Source organism: Amblyomma mixtum, chromosome 6 (genome assembly GCF_055824585.1).
Source record: "Amblyomma mixtum isolate Tamu chromosome 6, ASM5582458v1, whole genome shotgun sequence".
Taxonomy (NCBI): domain Eukaryota; kingdom Metazoa; phylum Arthropoda; class Arachnida; order Ixodida; family Ixodidae; genus Amblyomma; species Amblyomma mixtum.
Window position 1 is genome coordinate 38966752 of NC_143017.1, and position 8688 is coordinate 38975439.

General features: G+C 44.0%; 1 protein-coding gene across 1 annotated transcript; it reads left to right on the forward strand.

The window, feature by feature from the left end:
• Positions 1-1606: 1606 nt before the first annotated feature.
• LOC149338803 (uncharacterized) lies at positions 1607-4776 on the forward strand. Its single transcript, XM_089550804.1, has 3 exons — positions 1607-1669; positions 4208-4685; positions 4724-4776. Exons 1-3 carry the CDS (start codon positions 1607-1609, stop codon positions 4774-4776), a joined length of 594 nt encoding a protein of 197 aa, XP_089406930.1.
• The last annotated feature ends 3912 nt before the right edge of the window (positions 4777-8688 follow it).

The window sequence follows — 8688 nt, forward strand, 5'->3', positions numbered from 1 at the left end:
TACCTCAGAGTCGTTAAAAGAAACGTACATGCACGGTGTATTCCCTCCTATCAATTGGCTAAATAGAGGATGGGAAGGAGAGCACAACTACGGGTGTATGTAAGATCCTGCGTGTCACGCAACGCCTTCAGAAGCCTGCGCTGCACTGAAAAACTGGTAACCACTTTGAAGCGTTTTTGAGCACCGCACTGACGCTCCGGCAAGACACAGAGGTGTCTCGTACGAAACTTTGCAAATACAAGCGAGGCAGAGGCAGCTAACATGCGAGGCTGGAATGGGGAGGACATAAATATCAGCATCCCAGACAAATAGGGCAAGTACCCCAGCAAGTCAAGCCAAGCCAAGCTGCGTGCTACGATAGTAGACAGCAGAAACCAAAGCAGCAGTATCCCCGCCACCAACACGACTCCCAGATTGAGAGGGACGATAGTGAAGGGAGGGTGAACGACAGTATCGAGGGGGATATGCTCGGACAGCAATGGCAACGCCTCTCGTGATTGCCACAGCAAGAAGTGCAAGGATTCCGTGCAAAGGTGGGGAGGGGGGGGGAGGCTTGTCGTTTATCTTGTTGCACACAGCGCCAGGAATAATATTGTCTGCTGCGAAGCTGGCTCGTACGTCTCCGGCTTGCGTACGATAGAGCACTGAGGCCTGTTGTTGTGTACAGAGCTGCCGGTGCTGTGAAAGCCAATACAGAGTGTGGCAACAGTAGACTCCAGTAGTCAGTTGCCGCGGTGGTTGTGAGGGTGGGGGAGGAATTTAAATAATCTTTCTGTAGGAGTACACTGGGAAGCGGGTGTGTCTAAGTGTTGGAGCGGATTGCAGTGAAATAAATACAGCACAATTTTAGCGCAAGTCCTCTTTTAGCGGCACTGTGGTTGGTCCTCTCCCGCTAGCATGTTTATACTGTTGCGCTGGAACAGAAGCACCGCCTGTAGAAACAGGCACCTTGTTTAAAATTTAACTGTATATCCTTCACAGAGGGCACCTCGAGCACTAAAGACAAGCCCTATCATTACTGTACAAATAGGGCCGATTAGCGAGTTTTCACTGATTTACACCACGATGCTGTTACCTAGAACACCCAAACAAGTGAGGTTTGGTTGGATGTGGAGAGAAACATTAATGCAAAAAAGACGCATATTTGTTTAGTTTTTTTTGTCCCCTAGAACTCGCTTTGAAAAAATGTCGTGCTCTAAAAATACAATAGGGGAAAGAAAACAGAACATGACAGAGGCATTTGCCCGTTGTGCGTTTTTATTCCCTCTATTCTTCTTTTTAGCGCGCGATATTTTACCAAAACGATGTGCCTACTAACCCGCCAAAAAGTTGTGCTGCAACTGGTACGCCGCTTATGTTGGCAGCAAGGAAAAATTGAAAATTTCCACTCTAACACAATTTCGCCATTGCTGGTTACACGAACGGGGAAAGCGCCACGTAGTCGAAGTCCCTTATTCCCGCCGCTTTCGAGAACACCAAGCAAGTGCTAGTTTTTTTTATCTGTTGTCTCAATTAAAATCACATAACAAGACGCCCTTACAGTCCTGTAACTACTTCAGCTTCCAGGGCTTTATTACATACGCCGCCGCGTGGCAACTACCGAAACATGTCATCCCCCGACGTGTTTGAACGCTGCCCATGGTGCTCGGCTGTGGACCTCAAGGTCGCGGTCGGGTGCATTCAAATTCGAAACTCTTTCACCAGATGCTTAAACTCAGCTGGCGTTAGAGAATTCCCTGTGATCGAAAGTTAATTAGAGCCTTCCACTCAGGCGTTCCTCATATACCATATGTAGTTTAAGCACGTAAACCACTCACGCTACTGTATGGCACAAAGGTAGCACCAATCAAACGCCACGTTCGTATCTCATATTAGCCCTTCAAATCGAAGGAAGAGCCCCCGAACCTCTCATACCTGGACGTGCTGCCCTCCTAGTGGCGTTTGCTTAGACGCTAATTTCATGGTTTTTGTTTTGCGTGTTTTCACATTACGTGTCCAACTGCCCCATTGTAGTGGCCTTTCGGACAGTCAGTGATTCCATAGTGCAGACAGTGAAACTACAGGCTGCGTTAAGAACGAGAAAAATTGCGGAGAAGAAAGCACAGAAAAATTCAAAGCGCAATGTTGAAACTACCTTCGACTAGGTGATGATTCTTCACGTAAGACGCAACGTGTCTCGCAGTAAGCACCAATACCCACAGCAGCATGTTCTCCAGAACGTAATAATTTCGTTACGAGAGAAGGCACCACAGCTCATGTTGTCTCAAGAGCGCAACAAGGACGGGGCGCAAAGGAGACACTGGTGCTTTCGAGGTAATATAATGCCTACCAGCTCACCAAGATTTCAGGTGCACCGCAGCTCGACTGTGGATCACTGCTATTTAGCAGTGATCTTAAAGAGAGCGACCACGCCTTGTGCCTGGATCTCAGGCCTGCATCGCAGTTCGTTCTTTTGCAGTAAACAAGCCAGTAGATCCCGTTTCCTGCTGCCCTTAATCCAGAGATTGTCATTATTCTGCCCAACTTTATGGTGGCGATCCTCGCGTTTCTTAATCCTTTTGTGTTTGCCGGTCTTTAAGTTTGATAATATTGTAGAGCTTCGTGATAAGGACAATAAATTTCTGCGATGGAAGCTCCTCGCTAATGAGATTAATCACTCTTGAGAGTTGCATTAATCGGACGTCAGTCACCCACTTGTAAATTTAGTAAAATTAATTTGGGGAGCACCTAAGCACCGCCTTAAGAGGTAGATGCGATAGCTTTGTACATGTAGCGGGCGTCACGATGACTTGATGCAATTAAGATCACTATTAAAACGGAGACCTAGAGGAATGAACTTACTTTACTCAGAAGGTGCGAGGTTAAATAAAAAGATGCGCTGCGAACACTGGCCGCGACTGAGGGAAATCATTTTTCCCTTAAAAATAGGTTTCACTTTCATTTATTTATGTAATTTCAAGCAGATTACTGGCGGTTGGCATTACTACTTACATTATTCATGTGCAGTTCATCTGTAAGATTACAAGAGGTGAATACCCCTGTGTATTAGTATGAGATTACTAGTTCAGGTGGGATATGCGGTAGGGCATAAGAGGCGTGGTGGGTAGTTCATAATACTTTTATCATTTCACACTAACTGTGCCGCCGCGGTGGCTCAGCGGTTATGGTGCTCGGCTGCTGACCCGAAAGACGCGGGTTCGATCCCGGTCGCGGCGGTTGAATTTCTTTGGAGGAAAAATTCTAGAGGCCCGTGTACTGTGCGATGTCAGTGCACGTTAAAGAACCCCAGGTGGTCGAAATTTCCGGAGCCCTCCACTACGGCGTCTCTCATAGCCTTAGTTGCTTTGGGACGTTAAACCCCATAAACCAAACCATTTCACACTAACTGCAATTAAAAATCGTTACTCAATCCTTACACCATGATATTTCTGAGTTAAGGTCCAGCCCGCGATTGATTTAGTTATCAGGATTTGCTGATTTAGTCATCAGGATAAGCTGCAGAGTCATCTTCAAAAAGAATAATCAGTGATCGATTTCTGTTGCGAAGGTCGTTCACATGAATTATAAATTGCAGTAGTGGGATAGCTTAGGCAAAGATAACGAATGAGTCATTCTGGTCGACTGTTACATATTGGCAACAATTAGCAAGAAAACCTATCACTAATACAAGAATATTTGCATTTAGCTAAATATGCCCTTATTTAGCCCATTTATGCCTAGAGTACTACATGTAGGAAGCCTCTATTTCAAACAAGAACTCTAAAAGTTTATTGTGTAAAGCATTGCGCCCTCTAGCATAGTTTCAAGAGGGTCCAAACTTTTTCCGTGCAAGAATTGTGTAGTGTGTGTTCAGTTTCGTGCGTTGTGTGCTTTCAGAAACATCCGCCAGTAATCTGCGGACGAGATTTGTGAAGCTCAACCCCATCGACGACATTGGAGTTCTGCTAGAAAAACAAAAAAAAATGCATTTTCACAATGAAACCGCCACGCGTGGTGACAAATGTGACTTTAAAGTAGATGTGAAACCTTTGAAACTTCACCACACGCAACAGGTAGCAAATTTGCCTTGTATCGTACAATGTAGGACGGCTCCAAAGTAGGTATTCAGAAAAATATTACCACCAATAAAAGATGATTTTGAATTATGAGTGGGCACGGGAACGTTGCAAGAAGCATGGCTCCTGATTTCTGCTTTGCTCCGATGCAGGTTACGCTGACGCTCTTCTTCACCTGGCTGATACCGGAATCGTTATCTCCCTCATGCCCTTCAGCTCAGATGCTACCTACGCCACTGCCATACAGTGGCCCCGGCAACATATCTTTCATCCCTGCGCACCCGGTGGAATCACTCGCCTTCGGCTGTTCAACCCCATCGACAACTGCATCATCGCCCGCAAGGAATTTAAGCTGCGGCCTCTCCGTCCTCGGATTCTGTGGGCACGTGAACGTTGCAAGAAGCATGGCTCCTGATTTCCGCTTTGCTCCGATGCAGGTGTGTACATTTTCCTTGTACACTAAAAAGAGCGACGACATCTGCTCGCTGCTGTTCCCGTGCCCAGGGGTGTTGTGTGAAACTGTGTGTGATTGCTTTTCTATGGCTTTTCTACTCTTGTGCTCCGGCGACATAGAAACGAACCCCGGCCCCACGACACGATCTGAATCTCTATCAGATATTGAATCGCTCCCTGAAGACCCTGCAGAACTGATGACCGTAATTTTTCAACTGCTCAAAGATGTTCACGCCCGCTTATTACAAAGTTCGAAGGCGCAAACTAAGCTGACAGCAGATATTAAATCCATTAAGGCTGGGCAGAAAAGCATCGAAACAAAAATAACTAATGTTCAGAAGCGTTTAGATGAACTGGAAGAGAAAGGGAAAGCTCTTGATACCTTCAGCCATGAATTTGCAGGCATGCAAGAATCTCTCGAAAGCTTAACTTCGCAAAATCGCTTCTTACAAAAACGCCTAGATGATATATGGAGGACAGATCACGCCAAGATAATTCGATTTTTCAAGGACTGACAGATTCATCGGAAACTTGGCAAGAAACAGAAAGCACACTGACCAATGCACTAACGAAGGTACTTGACTCGTTACCAAACGACCCATTCCAGCGTGTTCATCGTTTAGGCATCTTTTCCGCTAACAAATGCAGATCCATCATTGCCAAATTTACCAACTACAAAGTGAAAGAGTTAATCCTATCTCATCGTAATGATTTCAAGGAACACAAAATATCAATAAGCGAAGATTTTTCACCCGCTGCTCGAACTTCTAGACGGAAACTAACCGAATTTGGAATCGGCTATCCGGGATCACCCAAATTTCGCCTTCGCTACAATAAGCTACTCATACGCGGCAAATGCTTCATGTACAATCCATCCAACGACACAGTTGATGAGATCGAGCTGTCATCCGAACACGTGCCCCAAGGATCTGACGCTTCACCACTTGTTGCGTCCTAGGGGCGCGAGAGAGGCAGTGGTCATTCATCACCATCTGATGTTACGATTCTGTACACTAACATCAGAAGAATCTTGAACAAGAAAACACCTCTTTCATCGGCGATCGACACCTGTTCTGCGCATATCATCGCACTTACTGAAACTTGGCTATCACATCAAATCCACGATAACGAAATCTTTCACAACGCACACCGCTTCACAATATATCTCAATGACCGAACTATTCAGCGGGGAGACGGCGTACTCCTTGCTATTTCGAAAGACATACCGTCATCATGCATCTACACTAATAGCGTCTTGGAATCTGTATGGGCATCAGTTACTCTACACCATCAGAATATAATATTCGGCGTATGCTATCGCCCTCCTTCTAATTTGCGCTCGTTTATTAACGAGCTTCACAACGAACTTAACATAATACACACCAGATTTCCATCGGCTTCCTTGTTTTTACTAGGTGATTTTAACTTTCCCAATATTTCTTGGGATACCCAGCCTCTCACCCTTTCTCAATTTTCATCCGATGCCAGTGATTTTCTTGATTTATGCTCAGTTTTTTAATTTACCCAATTATTCACTATTGCTACCAGAATCTCTGTCAACACTGCCAACACTTTAGATTTGATCCTTACTAATCGAGCCGACTTTGCTTCCGCCATCACCTATTTACCTACTATAAGTGATCACTCTTTGCTTGTTTTCAGCATTAACGCTGCCTGTCCTAAACCTGCAAGAAAGAAAAAGACCATACTAGATTATATTAGAGCAGACTTCGATGTCATTTACAATGAATAATCAGTGTTTTCTGAAAACTTCCTGAAAAACTTTGACGATCGCTCTGTGCAAACTAACTGGGATATGTTTACGGCCAAAGTTCACGAACTAACTCAGAAATATATTCCGAGACGCACCATCACTTCTAATCCTCAAGGCCCATGGTACACCGCCCATATAAGACGCCTATCTAACAGAAAAAAGCGCCGATATCGTATAGCTAGGCTATCACCGTGTAACACACACTGGGACGCATACAAGACTGCCGCTGATGCCTATACAACTGCACTTAAGCAAGCAAAAGATAACTTCCTTTCCAACACGTTACCATCCATGCTATCTACTAACATTAAAAAATTTTGGCGCGTCATCAACCCACATACCGAAGAATCTATTAACTTAACTGACTTGTCAGGGGACCCTATTCCGGCTCATTTATGCGCATCAGAACTTAACGAAACCTTTATTCAGAACTTCTCGCGCACATCAAACAGCACACATCCCGTTCCACTCCGGTATAATTGCCCTTCTATGCCTCAAATTTTCATCGATACATCTGGCTTTGCTAAACTCATTGATGCCCTAAAACTTCATTCATCGCCCGGTTTTGACTGCATTCATGCTAAATTTTTGAAAAATACAATTGCCTCTAGCTCCTTAATACTAACAAAGATTTTTCCGCAGACTCTCGATAATTCCATTCTGCCAACACAATGAAAAGTCGGGAGGGTGGTTCCATTATTCAAATCAGGAAATCGAACCTCCCCTACAAATTATCGCCCCATCTCGCTTACTAGTACTTGTTGCAAACTATTAGAACACGTCATTTTCACTAACCTTGTGAACTTTCTCGAGTCTTATTCCTTTTTTACACCCGCACAGCACGGCTTTCGGAAATCATTTTCTTGCGAAACCCAACTTGCCAGCTTCACTATCAAACTTCATCATATTTTAGATCGCGCATCAGAAGCGGACTGCATTTTCCTTGATTATTCTAAGGCATTCGACAAGGTATGTCACCGCTTACTATTTTTAAAGCTAACCCAACTGAATATCGACTACAGCGTTCTGAAATGGATTGAATACTTTCTTCTTAACCGATCGCAGTTCGTTTCCCCTAATAATTTTAACTCACCTTGCAGCGAAGTTTACTCGGGCGTGCCACAAGGCTCCGTGCTCGGACCCCTTTTATTTCTTATTTACATCAACGACCTCCCTTCCATTGTATCATCTAACATTCTTTTGTTTGCTGACGACTGTGTTGTTTTCCGCGAAATAAAATACCCCGACGATGCTAACCTTCTTCAGAGTGATCTCTCTTACATTTCTCTTTGGTGTAATGAATGGCTTATGGAACTTAACACTAATAAGTGCAAAATTATGCGAATATCAAGAAGTGCCAACGCTCCGCCTGTGTACTACCTAAATAACGTTCCCTTAGAAGCGGTTACTTCATATAAATACCTGGGTGTTCATATTTCTGCTGACCTTAACTGGAAGCGCCATATTGAGTACATTGCTAACAAAGCTAACCGCATGTTGGGCTATGTCCGCCGTAACTTTTCCAAAACTCCGTCTTCCTTAAAATTATTGCTTTATAAAACACTAATATGTCCTAATCTGGAATACACCGCCGCCATATGGGATCCCCATCATGATAAACTGATAACTTTGCTTGAGCTAGTTCAAAATAACGCTGCTCGTTTTATCCTGTCCAACTTTAACCGTACCGCAAGTGTAACAAGCATGAAAGCTAATCTTTCTTTACCTCTTTTAGCATCCCGCCGGCAGACAATTCGTTTGAGCCTCTTTCATAAACTATACCATCATCCTATGCTACATGATGCCCTCATTTCCTCCCCCAGATACGTGTCAAACCGCATTGATCATCGGCACAAAGTTGGCATTGAAACGTGTAACACTAACTTCATTTCAGTCTTTCTTGCCTCGTACATCACGCGAATGCAACCGCCTTCCCGCAGATATCGTCGACATAAGTGATAACCAGCATTTTCGTTCTGCACTAGCTAACATTGTATAACAGGAATATTATTGTTGTTTTGTATCATGCATTGCATCTGTTTATGTATCTTCATGTTTTGTAACCACTCCCCTCTTTAATGCCTTTGGCCTTGAGGGTGCAATAAATGAAATGAAATGAGCATGTTATATAAAAAATATTTTCATCTTTTTTTTTCAAATTCTTGCAGCTTCGGCACATTAAAGAGAGGTAGACTGTACGGTGCACTGACAAACGCATTACAATGCGTAAAACATTTAAATTGTAACACCTCCCTGGTCTAGAACACTATGAAGGAAGTGAGTGAGTAATGTCCGCCGCATTTCAGAGGAATAATTCTTCGTCAGGCCATTTTGGGTAGTGTAAAAGAAATGGCAGGGGAGCTGAGAGCCGATTTTTTATGGTGTGGTTAGAATTTGGTTATTAGT

Bases quoted from the DNA above. Each gene is read 5' to 3' on its own strand.
- LOC149338803 (XM_089550804.1), top strand. From the start codon at position 1,607: ATGTCATCCCCCGACGTGTTTGAACGCTGCCCATGGTGCTCGGCTGTG. The intron at 1,670-4,207 runs GTCGGGTGCATT...GCTCCGATGCAG, and splicing joins CTGTGGACCTCAAGGTCGCG to GTTACGCTGACGCTCTTCTT. The intron at 4,686-4,723 runs CTGAAGACCCTG...GTAATTTTTCAA, and splicing joins ATCAGATATTGAATCGCTCC to CTGCTCAAAGATGTTCACGC.